The sequence below is a fragment of the Lissotriton vulgaris genome, chromosome 3_1 (assembly GCF_964263255.1).
Source record: "Lissotriton vulgaris chromosome 3_1, aLisVul1.2, whole genome shotgun sequence".
NCBI lineage: Eukaryota > Metazoa > Chordata > Amphibia > Caudata > Salamandridae > Lissotriton > Lissotriton vulgaris.
In genome coordinates, this window is record NC_141689.1 from 2097981493 (window position 1) to 2098006419 (window position 24927).

At 42.2% G+C, this 24927-nt stretch overlaps 1 protein-coding gene across 4 annotated transcripts in view; it reads left to right on the forward strand.

Annotated features, from left to right (window-relative positions):
- The window catches only part of LNX1 (ligand of numb-protein X 1), a 278368-nt gene extending 265309 nt beyond the window's left edge, over nucleotides 1-13059 (forward strand). For all 4 annotated transcript variants that reach the window (XM_086962645.1, XM_086962644.1, XM_086962646.1 and 1 more), the window contains 2 exons: nucleotides 6414-6572; nucleotides 12266-13059. In XM_086962645.1, coding sequence (XP_086818771.1) covers nucleotides 6414-6572; nucleotides 12266-12401 — 295 coding nt within the window. In that variant the 3' untranslated portion in view covers nucleotides 12402-13059. The remainder of the gene's footprint in view (nucleotides 1-6413; nucleotides 6573-12265) is intronic.
- The last annotated feature ends 11868 nt before the right edge of the window (nucleotides 13060-24927 follow it).

Genomic DNA, 24927 nt, shown 5'->3' on the forward strand with positions numbered 1-24927 from the left:
GTTACTGTTGAAACAACAACCTTACAATCTTTCATGAGGGGAGTCTTATTCATCCACTAGTGAACACAAATGGTCGGCTTTACCTAGTGAGGCAGCCCAAAGAACGTGAGGCAGTGATGACCTTAGCTGTCCATTTATTTCCTTTTCTAGAAACCTTGTCCAGTGACCGAGACTGGCTTCTCCCACCAACCAACCCCTTGCACTGATCTCTGCCCTCCAAATCATGTGCATAACCAGATGCACTGTCACCAAGCACTGGGTACTCCACAAAAATATCTGACCCTCCCCTTATATCACTTACTGTTCACAGACACTCACCATTCACTTAGGGACTCTGATTAAACCCTCAAATGAACAGCTCCACAGCAATTTCTCTACTTGGCTAAGGATAGTCCAGTGCACCAACTCTGGAAGCCTTTCCAGTTCCTCTGCTGAACATGCACGCTATGTGTGTGTATTTACAAAGTGCCCTTCACAGCCAAGGTGCATTGTGGTACAATGAACTTGACGGGAGCAGCTGGACTGCTACTAGGCAGAATCACTATGCCTCTCACATGACAGAGAGCACAATACTTTAGTACCAGATGAACAAGTATAATGATGTTGTTATAGGAATATCCTCTGCATAACATATAGTTGTGTCCCCTGCCGTAGGTGTCTAACTGCGAATATCTAGGTTTTAGGATTTTTAGCCCCAGCCTCAGGCTGATCTATCATGTGCGTGCAGGCCTAGGTCAATACCTTGATATGAGTTTGGTTTTGGAGCAGGAGAGGTGCACCTTGGATATTGTGACCAAAAGCAAATGTGAAGTAGGATGAATGAACTCCCTTCTATGATTGATTCTCATGTGTTGCAAGCTGCGTTTAACTTTTGCGTAGGTAGGAAGGCCCAATATCGGGAATTCTCCTTCTGGGCTCTGAGTAGCTTTCTTCCAGCAGAGCTGTACACTGCTTCCGGTAAACCCTCAGTGGAACCATGGATAGCTCGAGAATCCACAAGTGTGGGATTCCCACTAAAGAAAGATAAAAGGCCTGATTACGAGTTTGTCGGTCCATAGGACCACCAAACGCGTGGCGGCTACCCCTGCACCAGCCGTCTGACCGCCCTATTTTGAGTTTGGCGGTTGGACCGCCGCAGGCCAGCGGTGTGAGGCAGTAATATGCTGGCAGTACTGCTGTGTCACTGCCAAGCATATTACGAGTTTCCACACTGCCAGCCTTTTCTTGGCAGTGACCCCACCATGAAACGGCTGGCGGTGAGGAAACTAAAGGGGCCTGTTGCCTCAGAGCCATGGGATGCATGCGGGGGGGCACATGGCGTGCTGCCCCCTGTCTGCATGCACCCCCTTTCCTGCAGTGAATGTCCTTTACAGTCCATGCAGGAACAGGGTTTGTCGTTCCTATTACAGTGCTTTTTTAATAGGTACTGCAGTGGGATGCCCAAGGACCACCCGCTAGACCAGGAGAAAACTCCTCAACCGGTCAGCGGTCTGAGAATGGGTTTGACCATCCTGGAGGGGCGCTGGTGTGGTGGCCCACTCCAGGACAGGCAAACGCGTAATCAGGCCCAAAGACAAGGGAAGAAGAGATTAGGGCAGATGTTCCAGGTAATGTTGTAGCCTGGTTCAGTCGATCACCCATTGTTAAATGTGTGAGTGAAGGCATACATTGATGTACATGGTGCAGCCCTGCAAACTAAACCCCTCTTTGGCTTTGAAGGGTTCATGCACTGGGAATTCCAGAAAAATCAGTGTGTGCAGTTTCTTATTGAAGGGGAGGTGGGCAGTCATTGTACATATGTGCTCAGAGTTTGCTTGGTAGGTCAGGCTCCTGGCTTTGGACGTTTGTGTGACACATGCAGGTGTTGTGAGAATGACAGAATATTCATGGGAAGGAGAGCACATTTTGGCTATTCGAGCACCGATCTTGTCAGGGTAAGAATGTCATGATCTTGCCACTGAGAATCCCTTTAGAACCACTGCACTGGCCAGCCAGGTGTCCTGGCACCAGACTTCTTTCTTGCCTACAGGTCACCCTGATGCAAGGGGGGGCCGCTTTCAGTGCACAGTGGGTGCCACTGCTCAGTAATTCGCTCTATTAGCTTGTGGTTGTTGAAGCTCAACCCCCGCCCCGCCCCCCTGGCCGGCATTCCACATCTGTAACTCCTTTATGAAGTGCTCGAGCCAGGACACGTCTTGGTCACATTGACTCATTTCTCTCTTTCTGCAACTTTAACTCTTCACTGTGCTCGATCTCCCCCTGAGCGGCTCGCTCTGGCGCATCGCCCTCCCAGCTGCCAAGGGCCACTGGCTTCTAAGGAAGTGAGAGGAAAACAGTCCCTGTCATGATTTTCAACCTGAAAAACGAAGCAGTAAAGCAAATTGGAATATGCAATATCTTTCTAGAAAGAGGCTCCGGGCATGGAGCAAATATATGCTCTTTTAATATTCCTATTTCTCAGGTTTCATTGCACTCTCACAAGCTTGGGCGTAACCCTTGAAGCAGCAACTCCCGAAGCGTCACTCTTCAGTTGTGTTTAGGGAATACAGAAGGGATGCTATGGCAACAGTTCTTAATTACCCTGGGAATTACTTTTTGCTCATGTTTACTAACTTTTTGCTAGTATTCTGTGAATGTACCACCCCAGGCGGAAAGGCGGCAGAAGGCCCAGGATTTGGTTATCGTGATGGACTTTCCCAGAAATGCGCCTGACGTCGGTCCCTTGTTTGTGAATCTTTTAGTATGCAGAGGGGCTACTTAGAGGTTTGAGGATTTACAGTACAGGTCCTGTAAAATAAAAAGTAAGAACATAAACATTGACATGATGAAGGGAAGGTCCAGATGACAGACATTGACAATTCAAAGTGAATGAACACACTTAAAGAGGCAAGCATTTTCAGTGTACCAGTACTCCCTGAAAGAGGGTTCGTAATAAAAAAAATTGAAGGGTGTTTGTTAGGGTGAAGACTAGTGCTTAATTTGGGCTGGTGGATTCCGGTGCTCCCCATCAGCACTTAATTGTCACCACCTGAGCTTGACAGTCTGCCACAAGGGGGTGCTGTGTTGCTAATTTAGAGATTACAACAACAGCAGTTAAATAATAATAAAAAATTACTATTATGTGCCGCACCAAGCTATTCTTATAGCCGTGGGGGTCTGAAATAGTTCGAATTCTCACACTTGGAAGTGTGTGATTGTTAGTAGTTGTTGTTACTATCAGTGGCAACATAGTAGGGGCAATGTGTGGTTCAAGCCGCAGTGGCACCCCGACAAGAGTCCTGGATCTTATCATTATTATTTTTTTTTTTACGAATTAAGCACTGGAGAAGATATCATTGGAAAGTTCTACATGAACTGTAGTGAGTATATGAACATCTACCTAAAGGAAATGATGAATACAGATACTGGTCTGGGACGTATACAGGAGGGCAATACTGCAATACACTCCCATTGCCTCTAAAAGCATCATCATTCGGAAGCTGCTACCACCATTGCTGGTCTGTTCTGGACTGTCTAGATCACAGAAAGGTTTGTAGTATTACATCGCCAGCACATCTTCAAATCATCATGGGTCAGTGCAAAGCAGGAATCAAGTCACTTATGGCTTAGAAACGTCCCTCTTACCAGACAAGTACATGTCCTGACTGGAAGAGTTGCCTGCTCATCATTCCTGATTACCCTGCTGCCTCCGTCATAATGTCCCAATGTAGGTATGAAGAAAGGCCTTAGTGGCTCTTGAACCATGCTTAAAAGGTTTAGGTTATTCCAAGAATACTGTGTCCGACTGGGTGTATTCCTTTCAGAGTCTATCCCCATCATCTGCTCCTATGCATCGTATGTACACGCTCCCCCTCAAACCTTCTCGGAGATCAATGTCTCTTCCCACTCCTATGTTCATCAAACTAGAATATCCATAATAGTAACTGGCAACCAAAACTGGATTACTCAGTGTCCAGTATTCTGGATGTCCTCAAGAACGTGATGCAAAGAAGAAAAACATAGCAATATCAGAGAGCCCTCTATGCCCACAGCACAAAAATCACCCAATAACGTTTGCTGGCTCTGCAAACCCCATAAGTGCCTACTTGTACAGCAACCTATGAATGCTTCCTCTGTAAGAATAGTGCCCAGAGAAAGATGTTTCTTGATTAACCAACGCAGAAGGACTCCCCCTAAATAACCCAAGAACTTTGCACTGCATTGATAGGCACTCTGGTCAAGGCTCATGCTTCTAGTTCCCCCACAACATCAGCAGGATACATTTAAGAAGAAACCCAAACATTGCTGTAAGTCTGAAGACAAGTAAAGATGTCCAGTAGCCTTCCTTAACACTACAAGTACATCACAGCCTCAACCTACAGCTCAAACCCTACAACATGCCTTTAGAAAAAAAAAATCACTCTTCCCTAAACAGATTCAATTACTCGCCAAATCTGTTCCTGCTCGCCACACCGAGCAAACATATGAGAAGGTAAAAGGCTTTGCTATACGAGCTTTCAGATTCTTGAAATTACTTTGTCTTCAGAGTAAATCACTTCTGATCCTCATTTTGTTCAGAAATACCCTAAGACCATCAACAACAGTTGAAAGCAGTGTGTTAAATGACACCATTGTGTTCCTTGGCACAAATAGGTTTGTAGTTGAGTGACCTTTAAGTTGTATTGTGTTGTATCAATTTCATAGCCTCGACCTATACAAGTACTTCATAAGAGGAGGGCCATACTTGATTTAAGGTTTCTCCTTTGGTTTTAATATCTGAGTTTTGTCCCAAGACATGAAATGCTTGGTGTGCAATGCGAAAGACGTTGCATGGTATTCATCTTACCTCGGCTGCTGTATGCTTGATCCTCTGAAGCGTACCAAATAATATATTACAGTGCCCTTTGTTTAGCCCATTTGCTTAATTTAGATGGTATATCACAAGGACCAGTGGGTTATATCTATCCTCAGTGAGAGGCCGTGGTAGGTCAAATATATTGAAGTATTCTAATTATGTCTATTGTCTCTTTGTTGATTTGCGACTAAAATTAGAGGGTTGAGGTTATGATCACACCATTGTTTTTCACTTCACAGGATATCAACAGAGACTGTCCCATAGGCCATAAGAACAGAGGGTTTTGATTTTGCCAGGATCCATACATGAGTATGTCAGTTTGGGGGGAATTTAGCATGAGATGATTCTTTAGCATTCACAGTTTTATAGTCACTAGACATTAGCCTAGTACTGTGGTCATGCCTTTGGAATAATGCTCCAGTGCTGGATGATCTGAGCATCATCAGCATAGTAAAACAAAATATATTTGCAGTGTTGTAAAATATTAATACTTGTAATGTGTGTGGTGATCGCATATCCAACTTACACCAATGTAAGTGTACCATCTTCATTAGAATGTCATTTATCTAGAACATTGTTGTATACTTGAAAGTCTCTCTTGTGTAGAGGTAGCCTAAAGCTATGGGGACCACTAAATGATTGCAGATCAGTTTCAGCCTCTTCAGCACCTTCAACCACGAAAACAAGTTCTACTTACAGGGATAATGATCGTGTGCTCAGAGCTGTTGATCCACCACGTTGGAATGACAAATTAAAAAAGAAAAAAAATCGCATCCTGACACATATATGAGCATGTATGGGTGCACACATATTTCATTATGCTGAGGTGTCTTGTTTTTGCCAATGCAGTTCCTCCGCAGCAAGCAATTATGTTTTTCTTTTTGCTGATGCTGAATAACATCAACAAAAAAAATTAAAATCCCAAATGAAAGGCAAGGCATAGTGGCCATGCCAATTCTTGCGTAAAACTCTGCCCTGAAATGTTACCACAAGTCCTGTGCTCTGAACATCTAATTACAATGCTATAAATATATTTTTTTCTCAAAATGTGTAACATTAGAAGAAACAGTAATTGACTGACTTAAAAAAGTAATTTTTAATTGCTTTAAAAAATGTTCTAAGCAATCGTCCATTGATATAATTTCTAATTCCTAATGTTGGTATAATATAATACACACCAGCTGCATATATGTAAGACAACTTTCAAAACGCAATGTATATATTTTTTTAAATCGAAATACACTGCACTCCTTTATTACTATCTATTTTCTAGGAGTAGGAAATGCTTCAATTAGTTGTCAGCATATATTACGTTGGAAAGATGCTTTCTTTAAAAGAGTAGAAGATATTTTGCAGAATTTTAGTAACATATTGTGGATATAAGTAACAGTATAAATAAAGAATGTGCTGAAAATGGAAGCAGGATATTAATTTAGATTAAGTATAATAAACGGAAGGGTCCTATTTGGTAATCCCAATATTTATTTCCAGGAATAGGCAAGACAGTATCTTTATGATTTATCAACAACTGCACTTTTTTCACCGAAAATAAACATTTATACCATCTGATTTTATTCAGATATTTGTGCAGCTGCAAAGAAATCGTACTGAGAAGAAACACAGCTGGAAGTTTGGGATTCAGCTTTGTAGGCGGCTACGAAGAGCACAGCGGGAATAAACCCTTCTTCATAAAATCCATTGTAGAAGGGACACCAGCCTACATCGACGGACGCCTTAGGTAACTATTGTGATTTAAAGCCTCTCACGACTTAAGCAAGCTCTCTTCCTTACACATATGTAAAAAATTAGGAGTTTGCGTGTAATTTGGTTTTGCGTGATTACATGAAATTCTGCTAAAATTATTTTTGATGTGAGGACTTAACAAAATAGTGCAAAAGAACTGAAATGCTGAGACCAACCTCCACTTGTGTTCAGTTAATACGTGTTGTTCCTGTGCTCTTGCATTTAAATTTGGCCTAGAAAGTAGCATAATTACAGAAATTTCATATAACAATCCTAACACCCAATTCCCGAAATTACTCGAGCATAATTGAAGTTTCACAAAGCCCTACTAAAGAGCTGAGTGAGGCTGGCCATGGCGAATCTCAGACTTCTAGCTAAATTGTATCAGTGTTGACAACAGGGGATGAACTGCCCAATAGCTAAGCCTGTGGTAGCTCCCAAGGTGTCATTATTAACTGTAGTAATTAAATAGTTTAAAACTAGAGCACTTCAATTCTTTTTATAAACAAATATTTCTATCACAGTTCCACAATTTGTACGGATTACATTCCCTTGCATCTCCAAGAGGCGACATTATCAGACCATTCCTTCAGTCCTTCGTGGGGAGGATTATGAGAAATCATGTTGTATACTGAAGAACAGATGAAAATATCACACTTTAAAAAGAGGCATACATGTGGTATATTGTGAGCATACAACAAGGTATGCATTTTAGAGACCTATCAAAGCAGTACGGAAATTCAAGCCAAAAGCAAATTCTGGAGTTGATCAAATAGAATCCGAGCAATGAGATTAATAGGGCATTTTTCCATCTTCTCCGGTGATACCCTGTGATTTTTTTAATTAGATCGCAGTAGGGAGAGTTCATCCGGTGCAATGGTGCTTAATCACTCTCTTCCAGCAAGTAGACTAATACAACATCTGGTTGAGAGGAGCTGGGAAGCGGTCCATAGAATCACATGAGAATTGAAGAACAGACTGGTTGTCATGTGTTAGTATCTCCAGTGCTGAGGAAGACACCTGCAAGAGCTCGAAGAGCAGTAACAGCAGTACAAGAAAAGAAAACAAGTTGCTTGTCAGTGCCTGAGTGGTGCAGCCGGCCAACCAGAATCCCTGCGTAAATCTCCTCACAACTTCGCTAATGCTGGGATCTTGGTGGAAACTAAACGGATATGAATATATGATCAAGCATGGACACTTTCTGCTTCCTTTTGTTGTATTTTGGATTTTACAGCCTTTTGAATAGCTTACCTTGAAACAAGGCTGGTTGTCCTATCTGCCAAAGTTGGGGGTAACTCCAGCCTTAAATTGTTCTTCATGCTTCCATTCCCTTTTAGGTAATGTGAGTCAGAATGAGACAGTTTATCACAGAATATGATGAGGGTCCTGAGGTCTCTCAGTCACGGCATACTCGTCCATCAACATGCAAAACAGATCAGTGATTAGTTTGACGCTCAATTTTTTAATCAGGGGTGATGGGGGTCGCACCTCTCAAAGTTTTTGCTTCAACAAAAACAGGAGCATCAGAGAAATGAATGCGAATTACAGCAGGCCCTGCTTGATCTGGCTGTGCAATCAGGCCAGCACCCATGGACGCAAACCAATGTTCTCATTCTGAACTACACACCTCCAATATTCTGAGGCGATAGGTGAAGTTTTCCTCATTTTATTCCTAGGGTATTGCCATTAAATTGTTTAATATCGATACATAAATGTAATCAACCAAAAACAAACTAGATTAGAAGTATTATTCTTTGTCTGGCTGTCAGACTGGGGTATTTACTGCTACATTGATTGTTTATGCCAGTAATGAAAACTGGAAAAGGATATATGTTAAAAAGAGAAAATGAAGTGTGTCAAAAATCATTAAAAGGAGGGAAAATGATTGTGCATCAACACTTGAACCCCTCTTCCATTCTCATCTTGCTTAGTCTCCCCTTTACTTTCTGTTGGTTATATCATTCATTTCTTTAAGACACTCTTCTCTGGGAATGCCTCTATTGCTGTGGTTCAGTGTCTTTGAAACTGCTTTCGCTTCGTACTATGGTCCTGCCATTATTCTATTCGTTCTTCTTTACTTGTACAAGACGTTTCCATAAAGTGCACCCTTCTCTTTCCTCAATTATTTTCTTGAATGTAATGTTTTCTTATTTTTATAGCAAAAATTCTAACAGTCAACCTTTCATCACATCTCCCAGCATTTCCATTACTATTTTGACTATGCAATACTCAATGTCCCTGTAGCCTCTTCACCTTTGTCCTACCAATAAGAAAATTATGCTCGTCCTTGTTCCTGATGTCTTAAAACTCTCACTGATGGGTGCTCGCTTGGCTTTACTACAGCGTGTGCATTGATCCCTTTGGCCGTCATGGTACTCCAATTACCAGGTCCTCGCCAGCCCTCCTTCCACGTTTTTTTTTGGGGGGGGACACCCTTTACCCCATCCTTAACCCAATTTTATAATTAAATAATTTGCCTCCTTTTTCCAACTTTTTTGCCTCACCCCTTTTCATAACCTGACTTCATAGGTTTATCTCTGTAACCTCTTGGTTCTTCTACTTCCCATCAATTTCATGATTAGTCTGCATGGTCACTCATTGCTTCGTTATCAATGAGGCAGGGTGGATCATAGGTAGTTTACTATGATTGTTATCTATGTTGTGAACATTTGCAGTTGTGGGCTGCTCTGACTCAGATGCTCTGTTTAGACTTGTTATCTTTGATGAGAACATTTACTGTTGTAAAGCGCTCTGATACCTTCGGTCAAGCTAATGCTATATAAAACTCTCAAATAAATAAACACATTGGCCAATCAAATCAAATCAATCAAGCTTTATTCGGTACATAGAAAATGACCATAAAGCATACTGTAATATAAAAACAATACATCATTCATAAATACATTTATGTAAAAAAAATTCACTTATTACTCATAAAAGGCATAACCTAATTTTTTTTGCATAAAAAAAAGATATATATATATACAGCTTAACAGAATGTGATCTATTCGGTTTCATAATTCAAGTTTTCCATGTAAGCAAGATCCTTTCTTCGTTTTATGGCCGTCAATATAAAGCGAATTACCGCACTACAAGTTGATACATTTTCCAAATTACAAATTTGATGAAAAGCAGCTTTAAAAGAATACAGACTAATAGCAATAAAAAGGGGTCGTAAAATAGATTTTCTAATGTCTCTGTAAAAATTACAAAAAAGTAGAAAATGAAGAGTAGTTTGAAAAGATCTACCATTACACCGGCACTTTGGTAAATTAGAGCTCCACTTACCCATCTTTGGGAATGCAACCTGGTAGTGAAGCGTATTCAGCCTTAATCTAGTTAAATACAATCTATGTTGTATATTAGTTATAAAAATAAGATACGGCTGAATACTCAATAATAAGGGTCCTTCAAGGTAGGAGCTTATACATGGTTTAGTTCTCAAAACAACATCCCTCGATGAAGCCCTGACATTAAGAAGCCTCTTTTCTAGTTCTTGTTTACTAAAATATTCAATATCCTCCGGGGTCTTAAGATTCACGGCCAAATTACATTCAATTAAAAGAAAACAAACATGGTTTACCCATGTTATTTTCTTACAATGATCCAGGGTGAGACAGTCCCGAATTATATCCCTCGTAAAATGTGTCTCCTCCCTGGACCAAATTCAATTCTACAAAGTTAAAGCAGCTATACTGACCAGATCATTTACATACGGTGTATCTGTCTCACTATCGACTATAAAAGTGGCTGTAGAAATTGGTACAGATAACAACCTTCTTAAAAAATGATTTTCCAGAGTTTGTAGTGGGGAGGTATCTGCCATACCCCACAAGCCTCCTCCGTAACAAACCCCAGTAATACACTTCGACCCATATAATTTAAAAATTTTCCATACTGGTTTGTTACCAATTTTGTGTGAAAATCTAAAAATAGCCTTGACGGATCTCAGGAATTTTATTTTACATAAATTAATGTGTGAACTACATATACCCTAACTATCAAAAAGTATCCCCAGATAGGAAAATGTAAAAGTCCTCTCTATAGATACTGCATCAATGTAGTGTGTTCTGTTCCTAGTTTTCTTGTTCCCACACGTCATAACTAGGGTTTTACTCAAATTAATTTTCAAGTGTTTTTCAGTCATGAAGGTTGTGAAGTTATCCATCAGTAGTTGCAGGGCATTTGCTGTCCTGGAAATTAGGACAGCATCATCGGCATATAATAAAATTGGGGTAATGCGCTTACCAATTTTAAGAGCATCAGCTCTCAGACTCTGTAATAACGAGTCAACACCGTTAATATAAAGTGAGAATAAAAGGGGGGCAAGGGTACAACCTTGTCTAATTCCACAAGTAATTCTAAAGTGCTTTGTGCATTCCCCATTCTCACTAAAATGTATCTTTGAGGTTAAGTGAGCATATATTTACGATAAAAAGCTAATAATGTCCCATAGGGCATCAATCCCTACGAGCGTCTGCCATAACTTAGAATGACTTACTAAATCAAACACACTAGATAAATCAACAAAGCAAAGGTGGAGGTAGCCTTCCCTGGCGAGGGCGTATTTCCCTATAAGCAGCTCAAGGTTAACACACTGCTGAATCGTTCCAATACACCTCCTAAATCCGTACTGGGCTACAGACAAGATATTTTTTTCGTTTACCCAGCGTTCCAATCTGGCCAGTATCATTCTGCCCATTACTTTAGATGTTGAGTCGAGAAGGGATATTGGACGGTAGCAGCTCGCGCTGCCTGTGTCACCTTTTTTAAAGATGTAGACAAGCACACTCTCAGCCCAAGTTACAGGTATCACCCCATTTGATAGTTGTGTTAAAAGAATTATATAGGATAGGTACCCAAAACTCAATTTTATGCTTAAAAACATCGATTGGGACCCCATCCGGGCCTGCAGCCTTCCCGCTAGCACTGGTCATAAGGGCGGTTTTAATCTCATCATGGGATATGATTTCTAATTTAATATTCTTTATTAAAATTATGTTACTATTCTCAACTATATTATTAGTGCTGTGTGGAATTAAAAATGGCTTCAAAATGAGTTAACCAATCGTCGGTCGTCACTAATGTATCAACTTTAGCGGATTGAGTATCTTCAAATAATGGCTGATTCATGGTTTTCCAAAATAGGATTGAATCCTTAGTCTCAGCTGCTTTATTTAAACTATCCCATGCATTATCTCTAATTTCCATTTTCCTTTGATTTATTGTTTGTTTATATCGTTTCCGTAGGGTACTGATATCTTCCCTAATCCTGGGGATAACTTTTAATGCTTCCTTTAAATCCCTATTAAGTCTAGAGCACTGCTGATTAAACCATCTTGGGCAATATTCCCTGTTTATCCTAGTCTTGCGTTTCAGGTCTTTAGAGATTTCAGCTGAGATGTTTAAGAAAGCCTTAATAATGTCATTACTACTAGAGGAGTTATATAGACATGTTGTTATGTGGTGATTAGTTTTTGGACTATCCTTTCTGAAAAAACAGTAGGAACATTGGCCAATCACTGGGTTTCCAACAGACTGGGACATTTAATGAAACAATTATCTAAGCTGTTTCACAAGTACGAGTTGTACATCATATCAATGGGCCCAAAGAGGCTGAGGCCTACAGCGCTCACCTTGAAGGTATTCTTAGGATTTGTTTTTGATTCTCAGTATCTTTTGTCCTAGATGTGGAGATGTTCTCCTTGCTGTCAACGGCCGAAGTACATCAGGGATGCTGCACTGCTTTTTGGTGAAGATGCTGAAAGAACTAAAAGGAAGAGTTTCACTTGCTGTTGTGTCCTGGCCGGGTTCTCTGTTATAGGAAAGACAGGACATTGAGGAGAGACCGATCAACCCATAGCACGAATGGGGACACAAGCCACTTGATAATGACACCAGTCTCCTTTGGCAACATCGTGGTTTATGTTTTAAATCAAAAAATGTAAATATAGATGTTGTGCAAAACAAAAACCAGCCTGGTGTGTGTGGCATAACCTCCACATTTGATATAAACACTTACATTGAAAAAAATACCTGTTGTATAGGTTGTAAGGACGTGTTTAGTGAACTTGGCCCAACCTGCTCACTTGGGTCCCGTTGAAAAGGTATTACCTCCAGTTCTGTGCCAATTGCAGAAACTCCTAGATACACTGTGCTGGCAGTTTGTGTGTCCAATCAGTGCATTACTACAACAAAGGCCTTCATAAAACAGCTGTGGTTTGTGTGTGTTCACCTCCTGTGTAATACTCGTGAACAATCTGATCCCTAATTCACTGTCTTGTGAGACAAATAGATGCTCCTGAAATGATAACCCTCTGACATATTTTTCTAATAATCCAGTTGGAGGCTTCTACACTCGCACTTTGGTTGACCAACCCTGTCCATTTGTCTGTGTCCGGCAATTATTTTCTAAGTTGTAAAATACTTTGTAACGTGAAAGATACTTTATTTGTTGTTGATAATAAAAGTCTTTATGAGTACATTATTGTTTTTAGGTCTATTTAATTAAGATTAGATATGCTTTCTTCAAGTTTATATCAAGGTAAGTCTGAGGTATTGAGAAAAGTGCCTGTTTGAGGGAACAAGTGGTTTCATAAACATGAGGGCAAGCTCCAAGTCCAGACATGTCACAGGAGCAAACAAACATAGACGGGAAGGGGACATGGCAACTGCGTCAAGTTAGTTCTTTCAATTACGTGGGACCTGCCTAAGACCAAATGACCAGACACAGGAAGAGACCTGTTTTTGGTTTACTTTTTTAAAAGCTGTGCCTCCTGCGCTCTCAGTCATAAGTTAAACGGAGAAATTATAAATCAAAACCTTTTAGTAACTATCAATGTTTTTAAAGTCAGTTTCGATACTTTCTCTAACTAGTCAATCACGATCTACCAGTAGCTTCCAGACACCTTCAAAGTAGCTCACAGCCTTCAGTTAATTTTTAAATAAGCAAAAGGTCATATTTTCCTTTTAAAGTTCAGATAAGGCTGTGTTTATTTTACATTATTATCATCAGGGTGCAGATAGCCAGGCCTGATGATGAGCAATGCTCAGTCAGGGTTATGACCCAGGGTAGGACTGGGTTGCAGAGGTGAAGAACTCTTAAACAAAAGTCCTTGTCAACTCAGTCAGTCAGTCAGAATACTTTATTTCGATAAATCAATATCATAAAAAGACGATAGTACTATACAGAGCATACATAAAATACATTATTTATACACAGTAAAAGCAGAATACTAAACCAGTTAAAAATTTCCCAAAAATTTCATAGGATAAGATCATAATAAAAAGAATAAAAACATCAGTCATTTTGGTTACCCTGACTACCATTTTTCACAGTGCAGACATTATACATAATTACATCCAAACTCATTTAGGAGCAATCAGTCGTTTTCCTATTCCTAGTCCTAACAGCACCCACTAGAAAACTAGCAACATGGAAAATGGTCCTGGGGTCTGTAATAATTGCAGGTACAAGAGGGCAGGCTTGACCTGCAAGAACCCAGCCTCATTAAGTATTGGGACCAGGAATTTCATCCTTAATTCCGTGTAGTGACCACAGAACATCAAAAAAGTGCATTGTGCTCTGAATGGAAAAGTTGTCACAAGAACACGGAATTGCATTTTCGGGGGTACTCCAGTTGGGAAAGTAGCCTAGATTCAGATGAATCATATTAAAACGAAAACGAGTTAAAAGAAACCTATGCTATGGACGGTTCACCATATTGAGGTAGATTTCAGGTCCTAGTGGGCTAGCTTTAATGAGATTAGCCCTTACAGTGTTTTTTTTAAATTCTAGTTCCTCTCTCTCCAGAGTCAACATTTGTGCCATTGCTCCCTTGATTAGTGCAATGTCCTTCGATGTTATTGACTCTGGTGAGGAGAAAAGCTCCGGTCTCCCTAGTTTAAAAAGACTGGTTTTAATATATGTCAGCCACTGATTCTTATTGTAGTTATCTAATAGGAGACAATCTTTCATGATAATGTGGTTCAAGGGGATTTCCTGATTTAGCCAGGTCTTCATCCAGCATATTAGAGGAGCCATTCTTATCATGTCATAAATAAAGCCTACCCCAAGTTCCGAATGGATAGTGTCTGAGGGAGTAGACTGTGGCACTGAAAGGACAGATCACATGAATTTATTTTCGGTTATCTGTAAACAATCTGGGGCACTGTAGCCCCATATTGAGCTACCGTATGTGGCCATTGCGAGGCATTTCGCTTTATATATCTTCATTAGTGCTACTATAGGCCTTGCCCCCAGTTTTTTTGTGAAACCCTGGAGTGCAGAAGTAGTTCTTGCAAAGGAGATGTTTCTATTTTTAAGCTGCGAGCCCCAATTCCCTCTCTCATCAAAGGTAATCCCCAGATAGGGGAATGTGGGCACTCTACAAAGTTCTTCTTTGCAGCAAAAGAAAGTTTTAGATTGCTTCTTCCTAGAGCACCTCCCCATAATCATAATCTGAGACTTCTTTGCGTTTATTTTAAGGTCCAGGGATCCCATAAAGTTCCCGAAGACGTCTAGCAGCCGTTGTAGTCCAACCCCGGTCCGCGAGAGAAGGACGGTGTCATCCGCGTAGAGGAGAACTGGAATACCAAGTTCCCCTATACGCGGAATGTCAAGGGTAGCCTCCTTTAGTGCAGGTTCTAGGGCATTGATATATATCGTAAAAAGAAGGGGGGCCAAGATGCACCCTTGTCTGACCCCCCTTTTCGAGTTAAAATGGCTAGAGCAGCGCCCCTCAGCAGTGACCCTGACGGAAGCCAATAGTCCGGAATGTAGGTCCGCCAAAAGGTTAACTAAGGCCCGATCAAGTCCCATGTTAAGTAAGATTTGCCATAACTTTGTCCGGTTTACAAGGTCAAATGCTGATGAGAGGTCCATGAACCCAAGATATATGGACCCCCTCCTTGGCCTTGGTATATTTATCCAGTAACAATTGCAAATTAAGACATTGATACAGTGTGCTCCTTTTCGATCTAAACCCATATTGCACATTGGACAGGACCCCTCTATCGTTAGCCCATTCATTTAATTTGTGCAAGATAACCCGTCCCAGAATTTTGACCGAGGAATAGGTAAATAGGTTTGTAACAAGAGGGGTCCTGCCAGTCTCCCTTCTTAAAGACTGGAATAAGGATAGATTTTTTCCAGGAGGCCGGTATATTGTTTTGATTTAGAGCGTTCAAAACACTACACAAAATCTTAGACCAGAATTTTGGCGCACATTTAAAAACATCTGCGGGAACCCCGTCAGGACCTGGAGCCTTGTTTTTTAGCATCAGTTCAATCGCTCTTTCTACCTCTATGACCTCAAAGGTCACGTAGGGATCCTCAGGGCTAGAAGGGGTATCAACCATTTGATTTTCGGGGTCTGGAATAGAGTATATTTTACCAAAATGTGTTATCCAGCCGTCATCAGGGATATTAGCCTCAAGTGGAGAATTCTCCTCACCCGAGAATAACGGTTGATTTACAATTTTCCAGAACTGCCCACTATTTTTTAGGTTCTCAGGGGCAAGTAATTGTGACCAGGCCTCTTCTTTCAGCTCATTTTTCCTATCTTGAATAGCTTTCTTATAAGCAGATCTTAAGCTAGCTATTTGAGCTCGGTCTTTGGGGGTGGCCTTCAAAGCCTTAAGTAAAACACCATGTGCCCAAGAACATCTTTTGTTAAACCATCTTTTACCATAGTGTGTCTTCTGTCTAGGACCAACAAGTAAACTTTGGTTAATTTGTCTACAGATGTTATCAAAAGCAATAACCACATGTGTGTTGTGAGCCTGCTTCTCTAGGCATACAGCCACATCGTCCTCAACCTTATCCAATACTTCTTGCAAAAAAGTTTCAGGGACTATATTTGACCATTTTAGCCTACGTCCTTGGTCTTTAACGACCACGTTTAGACCACCCTTATGAGTCACAGTTTTCAGGGTTAGTAAGTCCGTAGACATTATCTCTAATAACACCGGATTATTGTCACTGAAGACCAAAACCTCAGTCTTATACCTTAAAACTTTACACAACATAAAAGAAGACATAAAAATATAGTCAATGATAGTACCGTCGTCTGTTCCTTTGAATGTGGGGGACCTAGAACCACCTTCCCCGCAACCAGACTCGTAAAGGTTCCATCTTGCCAGGAAGTTTTAAGTGCCTCCCCCCCGTTTAGCATGTTCAAAGTGCATGGGTGAAGAATATGGGGGGCCTTCTTCTTCTATACTGGCACACGGTTGGTTACAGGGATGAATGTTAAAGTCCCCAAGGAATATTATTTCAAAAGTATTCACATTAGTACTATAGACTGACAGAAATTTCTCCACTAAATCCAGATTATCACTGGTGCACTCATGGGCGCATGAATTATAAAAGTTAATAAATAAGGTCTTGGGGTTGTCAGGAGGGGATAGTTCGACAATTAAGCAGTTCTGGCATCCTGAATTAAACTGAGTTAATGTACCCTTTAGGTCCCGTTTAAATAAACTTAGTAGTCCTCCCTTAGCTCTACCTGCCATGCTACTAATTGCTGGAATGCAGAAGTGTCTGTACCCATCTAGAGAGAAACTATTTGCCTGGTCACATGTCTCTTGAAATGCTATAATGTCATAGGTTTTTAATGAATTAATCCAAATGTCGTTCCCTGCTTTAGCCTTAAAACCAGCAATGTTCCATGGCATAATCCTAGAAATAGGGTGTGGGGGCTGTACATTAGTCCTTGATTCATTTGACTGTCAATCGTTTTCCTCCAAAGATGATAGGGGGTATAACAATTGGCCAATGGAAGGGCTTGACCAAATTGGTTGTATGGCCTGGACGGCCTATAACAATATGGGTCCAATCTATTCGACGGTTGATATCCAGATTGCTGAGGAGGAACAAAACCACACCTGGGTAAGGATGAAGAGAACTTAGGCTGATCAGTATATAAGTACGGAGTATTATTGAGATGATTATAAAAGAAACCAAGAGGGCGTGCACATACGATGTTATCGGCAACAGGTAGGGAAGCCGCTCTGAGTAAGACTATGGCAACATGCTGCGGATGCTTAAAATTAACAATAATACAGTCCCCCTGTTGTTTTTCCTAGAATTTTCTATCCAACTAACTCTTCGGGTAGATATTATGTCATTGGAAAAGGCAAGTGGAAAACCACAATTCCTATTCAGCCACGATAATGATTTATTTTTCAGGGCATCGTGGGTTTCTAGCCGAGAGTCAGTAAGATGAGAATCCACCTCAGGTACGTTTGTTAATACAACTGTGTATGGAACACAGTCTGGGGGGAGATTAACTGAAGCTCTTCTCTTAGCCACTCTCCTCCCCTCATTGTTCCCCCCAACTATAGTGGGTTGGTTCCTAGAAGTCATTGGGGGAAGTTGGATAACTGGTACAGGGAGTGGTAGAGTGGCTGGTACAGGGGGTGATTGAGTGGCTAGTGCAGTTTGTGCGGTATGTGTGAGCCTACTCCCCCCATTACAAGGAGCAGCTACATCCCTATTAACATTATTGCCAACCTTAGAGCTCTTATTTGTGTTAGTCAAGGTTAAATGAGAATTCAAAAGGCCACCCAATCTAGATGCTTCTTTTGTTACCTGATCCAATTTTGCACCAAGAGGTTTAAACATGAGTTCTAATTTGGATTCAATAATGCTGGCCAGGAGGTCAATTTGGTCAGGGTGCAGGTTAATCATCTCGGCCTTATTTGAGGTCTCATTTACACCCCCTGTGCTTATAGGTGGGGTCCCAGCTTTTTTGGATTTCCTAATCCTCCCCCGCTTTACAGGTAGCTTCCTGCAGGCCCTTACTACTCTTCGTACCGGGGAAGATGCCGGTGAAGGTGTTGGGGAAGGTTCTAATGAAATATCCGGGGGTTTATCCAGCACTTCCAGCCTCTGTTCTGGAAGTGTTTCGTTATCAATAATTTTTTCCGAGCCTTCAGTGCGGCTAGGATCTAGGACAGAAGTGACTGGGGGGACATGCAAGCTTATAGGTGAAGCGGGAGGGCTTACCCTATTTAATGAAAGGCGCCTTTCTTTGTTAATTTTACCTACTACCTTGACCAAGTAGTTGTCCATTGTGCTCGTCACAAGAGGGGTTTTAGCCAATCTAAGTTTAGACATTATTATGTTTCAAGATGACAGTTACTGAACAATATTATAAAGGCACCGTTACTATTGCAGTAAGCGAGCTTTGCTAAAAATTTCTACAACTAAGACTACACATATAGAGGTCCACAATACATAGCAAGAATAGTCTCACGGTTATGGGGTGTCTGGGGGCAAGATAAACCAAAATCCGTGGCCCAGCCCAGCCTCTGTCTGCCACGGACGGCCACAGACGGCCAGCCCTTTGCCCGGGCTCAGCCCGGCGACGCCCGCACGCGTCCTGCGACGCGGGAGGAGCGGGTCGACCTTATGCGCCTCCGGGCGCGGGAAACTGACGCTGCAGGCGGCGTCCCCGTGGCCGAGCAGGGGACGCTGGGAGGTGTAGTCAGTGTTTTGTGGATCGCTCCCCCCTCTCGGCGGCCGCGGTGTGAGGTGCGGCGGCGGGGGAGAGCAGGACAGGAGAACTGAGGGCTAACTATTTCCAGGCAGTAGTCGTGCCTCCAGTGAAGGATCACTTTTGCATTAGAACCAAATGGAGACCCTATTGGCCTCAGTTTATACAGAAGTATGCCTGCCGAAGATGGGTAGGAGTTTCAATAGTTAAGGAGGGCTATTCTGATGAATCACTGTGTAAGCAATGCAGCCTAATGCTTGGATTTATTTGGTTTCACACATTTATTGGCTGTGAATTCCTCAAGGTTTTCATTGAGAAATTCACATCTCAAAATTTCTCTCTATATGTGGTATCCCCAAGGCTCTTCGTTAAGCCCTATCCTCTTTAACACCTATGTTACCCCGCTATCAGCCCTTGTAAAATCTTTTGGGTTGTGGGTGGTATCATATGCCGACGACACCCATATCATAGTCTCATTCTCTAGCAAAAGTCCGGACATGAATGATACCTTCTGCAACTGCATGAGAGGGTGAGTCTATGATGGTCAACAACTGCCTTATGTTGAATTCTACAAAAACAGAAACCATTATTTTTGGGGGTAACATCTCCTTTTGAAATCCATCATGGTGGCCATTTGAGCTTGGCTAGGTACAAAAAAAAACTTTAAACTTGGGAATACTAATTGACGACAGACTGACTTCTTATTGAGCAAGTAAACAAGGGGATTTCCACATCCTTCGCGTTATTAGTAAAATTGCTCAATTTCTTCCATCTTACTTGTTAAAGACGGTTGTGCTGGCTCTGGTAATGACCAGAGTGGACTACTGTAATTGGCTTTATCTGAATCTACCCAAACTAGCTCTGAAGAAACTTCAGATTCTTCAGAATTCTGCAGCAAGAATGTCACTGACTATCCCTAGATTTCCGTCTGCCTCTCAGGTTTTATGAAGCCTAGATTGGCTTCCTATTCAAAAGCTGATAGCTTTTAAAGCTTTTTGCATCATTTATAAAGTGCTCCAGGGCTCCGGCCCAGCATTTTTGAGAGAGAAACTTAGAAGGTATGTTCCGATGAGGAATCTCCTCTCCAGTTCAGCCATAAATCTGGTAGTACCTTCCTACAAATCAGGGTCATTGTTTGCGCTTTACAATTTTCTTTAATGAGATCATAATCAATTCATACTATAATAAATGAAACAACTGTTAGGTGTAATTGTAAGCAAGGAAGAAGAGGCCCGTAGAAATCTTGCTGGCAGTTGTGATGACATAGGGGGCAGCCTTGCTATAATGTGAAACCACTGGTGATGTGGACATTTAGCACCACATTGGAGTTGCATGGCAGTCTATATTATACCCTGCTGTGAACTCAGGACCCTATGGGCTGCCCCATATCTGTAATGCTCCTCTGTTGGACTCCTGAGGTAGGACAGGCCACTCTGAGGATTGAGTTGTGGATATAGCGTGGCTGTGCCATACTGATCCAGATAAAAGGTTCAGGTCTCCACCAAGCTCACACCGATTACCCTCACCTCTCTTGTTTTTACAACTGGGTTCACCTAGATACATGGGTTTTTCCACCCGGGCGCATGCTTCGAGACGAGCTGCACCTATAATGGCAAGAAGTGCTAGCTACGTGCAGCGCCTCGTGTACTTCCGTATCAAATCGACTTTTAGGCGGCCACCTGTGGTTACCTCTCATAGCTTGGAGCTTTAGTACGCTTATTACATCATAAAAATATGTATGGAATTCACATGGAGGCTCACTACGCGTATTTTGAATATGCATGATATACACATACCCTGGCTTTGTGGGCTGGCACCCCGTCCATACTTTGTTCATGCTTGAATCTTTCATGTCTAGGCTCCCCGCGAGGAACACTTTGCCACGTTGCGGATTATGGCTTTATCTATAGCTGAAACACAGTCCTTTCTTTTAGCAGCAATTTAACAGTGCAGTTGCCGTCCCCTGATGTGATTTATCATGATCATGGACCTGGTAAATATTCTTTGGCATTTACTCATCACCACCAGCAGTCACTGCATCAGCTGCCTTTTAATCATCTCCACTAAATCCCTTTCTAGAATCCAACCTACGGTGGATCTAAGTTTGAAGACCTCCTTGTTATTCATTACCATCCTTTGGGTAGGTTCCTCGGTCACCTACCTTGCTTGTCTTTTTCCACATGTCTAACACACCCATATACTAAAATACCCTCTGTTTCAATTGTGCAAGCTTTCCTTGTATTCCCTTCTTCCTGAGGAAGACCCTCCATGACTACTAGCAATTCACACACTCTTTTGGGTAGAAAAGTCGACATGCTTGTCCTAATCCAGACCCTATTTTCTCCACTCCAAGTGAAAGGCAAATTAAGTCCCAGTCAGACTGGAGATTCATGTACCTAGGGACGGATGTCTTTTGAATGACCATTTTTAACTATTTATACTGCACTGTATATATATCTTGCCTCCAACCAGCACTTTTTTGCACCTTTGCCACTTTATCACTCTTGCGCCGTTCCAAAAAAATTGCTTTGTGTATTGCTCGTGACAGCCTTATTGTGTCATTTCTACACCACAAAAATGTAAAAAAAGAAAAAAGTTATTATTCTTTCAATACATTCTTTTGATTTGTTTAGGATTGGTGTGTTCTTCTGTTCTTCTCTTCATTGAATTTCATTGAATAAGTATTTGAGTAATTGCATTTCTCTCTACTGTTTATTATTTGTTAAGTAGGAAAGTAATTTTGTACCCAACAGAACCAACATTACTCCACATTATACATACCCAGGTTCTGAGGGGCACTGGGTTACCTCATTATACTAGATGTACACTATTGATTCCAAGATTGATATGTTGGCAGAACGATTCGACCACCTGAAAGAAAAAGTGAACCGACATGAAGAGTGGCTTGACCAACTTAAGCACTATACCTCTGAGGTTGAGGACTAGCGCTCCTCGACAGAAGAACGACTACTTCAGATGGAAAAAGTTCACTAAGTCATTCGGAATAAGAATGAGGACTTGGAGGCGTGGTCACAGCGCAATAACTTGTGCATTCTCGGGTTCCAGAGTCGACCACCATGGGTCGCATGGAGTATTTAGTGGCAACCATTTTACGCTCTTTGGTGAAGCCCTATCCCTCATTGTGATCGTTTAGAGGGCACATAGATCGTTGGAACCGCACCCTCCTCTGAGATCCCCTGCTCGCCCGATCATAGTAAAGCTAGGGGGCTAGCAGTGATCCTCCACAGAGGATTTCAATGGTGCACGCTATCCGTGCTCTGCGATCTGCAGAGTCGCTTTGTCATGCTGGCCGGGATCTTACAGGGCTGCCCACTGATATAGGTTTCAGTATATGGTCCCAACACAGATGATTCTGCATTTTTTGCAGAAGTCTGGAGACTAGTAGGTACCATGGGTCCGGTGGTGATACTGTGGGGCGGTGACCTTAAGTGGTGTTGAATGTCTCAGCGGACAGATCCAGCGTAACACATCGTCCACACCCACATGCTACTGCTCAAGTACACACAATCATAGTGGACAATGGATTGACTGACGTTTGGCACGCTCATCATATACATAGTACTGAGGAGACATGCATCACCTCCACACACGACACTTGGTCCAGAATAGATTTCTGACTTGTTACCAGAGATGTGGTTTTCTTGGACTCTTGACATCAGACATCTTCCTAGGACACGGTCTGATCACGCCCCTGTGCTTCTGGAGCTGGGCCCACCTACTGATGCCCCGTTTGCTTTTTCTCAGAGGCTCCCTGCTGACAATTTTCGGGACCAAGTGTTCCATCATGAAGTTAGAGAAGCCAATGTTGAATATTTTACTCTGAACCTGCAGTCTGTGGACTCCCCGTCCATTCTCTGAGAGGCTTTCAAGGTGGTTATTCGCGGGGGCTGAACTGCCAAACAAGCTGGGGTGTTAAAGACGATGCGCGTGACTCAGTCTCTTTTGGAGAACAAAGCGATACAAAAGGGGATAATGAACGGAGCGTTTGAGCCAATCAAACACTCACCCCCAGTCAACTGATCTGGGTTTAATCCATCACCATTCTTTAGCTCACTCAGCCACCCCAGTTCAGACATGGCCATATGCAAATTAGTCTGACCCTGTGCCTCATGGGAACAGTCCAGCCCGAACTGCAAAGCCATGTCTTCCCTGGACCAGAAACAAGCATCCCGGGACCGGTTTCGGATTCATAATCCTCATCAGCCAGGCTATCTTGAATCCAGTGGCCAAATGAGCAAGGGACTCACGTCTGAGCATACCCTGCCAACTTAGGGCGAACAAAGCGATACAAAAGGGGATGATGAACGGAGCGTTTGAGCCAATCAAACACTCACCCCCAGTCAACTGATCTGGGTTTAATCCATCACCATTCTTTAGCTCACTCAGCCACCCCAGTTCAGACATGGCCATATGCAAATCAGTCTGACCCTGTGCCTCATGGGAACAGTCCAGCCCGAACTGCCAAGCCATGTCTTCCTGGACCAGAAACAAGCATCCTGGGACCGGTTACGGATTCATAATCCTCATCAGTCAGGCTATCTTGAATCCAGTGGCCAAGTGAGCAAGGGACTCACGTCTGAGCATACCCTGCCAACTTAGGGCGAACAAAGCGATACAAAAGTGACGAACATCAAGTACTTTAAGTTAAGTGTGAGTTGTGAGCACTGACTATGCGTAGAGTAAATTGAGTGCATCATAGGTTTGAGTTCTAGAGGTGATCTTGAGTGTTACAGGTGAGATATATATATATATAGTATGGGTGCTTTTGTTATTAGAGTGTCTTTGGTACTCCATATAGCATTTATGTTATTGTGTTGTTGCTGGTGTAAGACATGCACGTTTTTGGGCGAAGGTGTTAGGATCCTGAAATGTGGGTCTCATGGTCCTGATGTACACCGTGGCATGGTCATGAGTGGTGAAGTTTTTTTCCCACCCTTCCTACGGGTAGAGGGTGAAGAGCAGAGTTTATGCCAAATGAATGTGTTTGAAGTTTGTTGTTCCACCCTTCCTACGGGGTAAGGGCGAGGGGCAGGAATAAGGCACCTCATGAGTTTTTTTTTTGAGGATTTGATGTGTGAGTGAAATTTTATTTTTATCCCACCCTTACTATTGGTTATGGGGTGAAGGGCAGTGAGTAAGCCAACTCTTGGGTGTTTGAAGTTTTTTTAGTGTGCTATCCTTCTTACGGGGTAAGGGTGAAGGGCATGGTTTTAGCCAAACAACTTGTGTATTAGATAGTGTTCTACCCTTACTATTGGATGGGGGTGAAGGGCAGCGATCAAGCCAACTCTTGGATGCTTGAAAAAGTTTTTTTAGTGCACCACCCTTCCTATGGGGCAAGGGTGAAGGGCAGGATTTAAGCCAAATCTCTGGTTATTGAGATTTTATTCCACCCTTACTATGGTTAGGGATGAAGGGCAGCAGTTGAGACAACTCATGGGTTTTCGAGGTTTCTACTTTTCGTGTAATTGAAGAGTTTTTCCACCCTCACTTTGGGTTAGGATGAACCACTGCACACCGGGGGGGCAGTGCCATACGGCTCCGCCCAGACGTCGTCCATGGACGTGACGTCAGCAGAGCCATATGAGCCCGCCCTGCGCGCCATCAGTTTTCGCCAGGAGACTTTTCCGCGTCAGAACGCAAAGCCACCACCAAAAACTGTGAAAATATGTGAACAGTGTGCAGAAAAAAAACAAGGCAGGTGAAAAAACATCACCATAGAAAGACAATGCCAGGCACCGTATATTGTAAACTGAGGGAGGGAAAAGAACAGAGCACCACTCTGGGAGGGACCCCCTCAATTGTGAAGTCCAAAACCTCCCCCGGAGG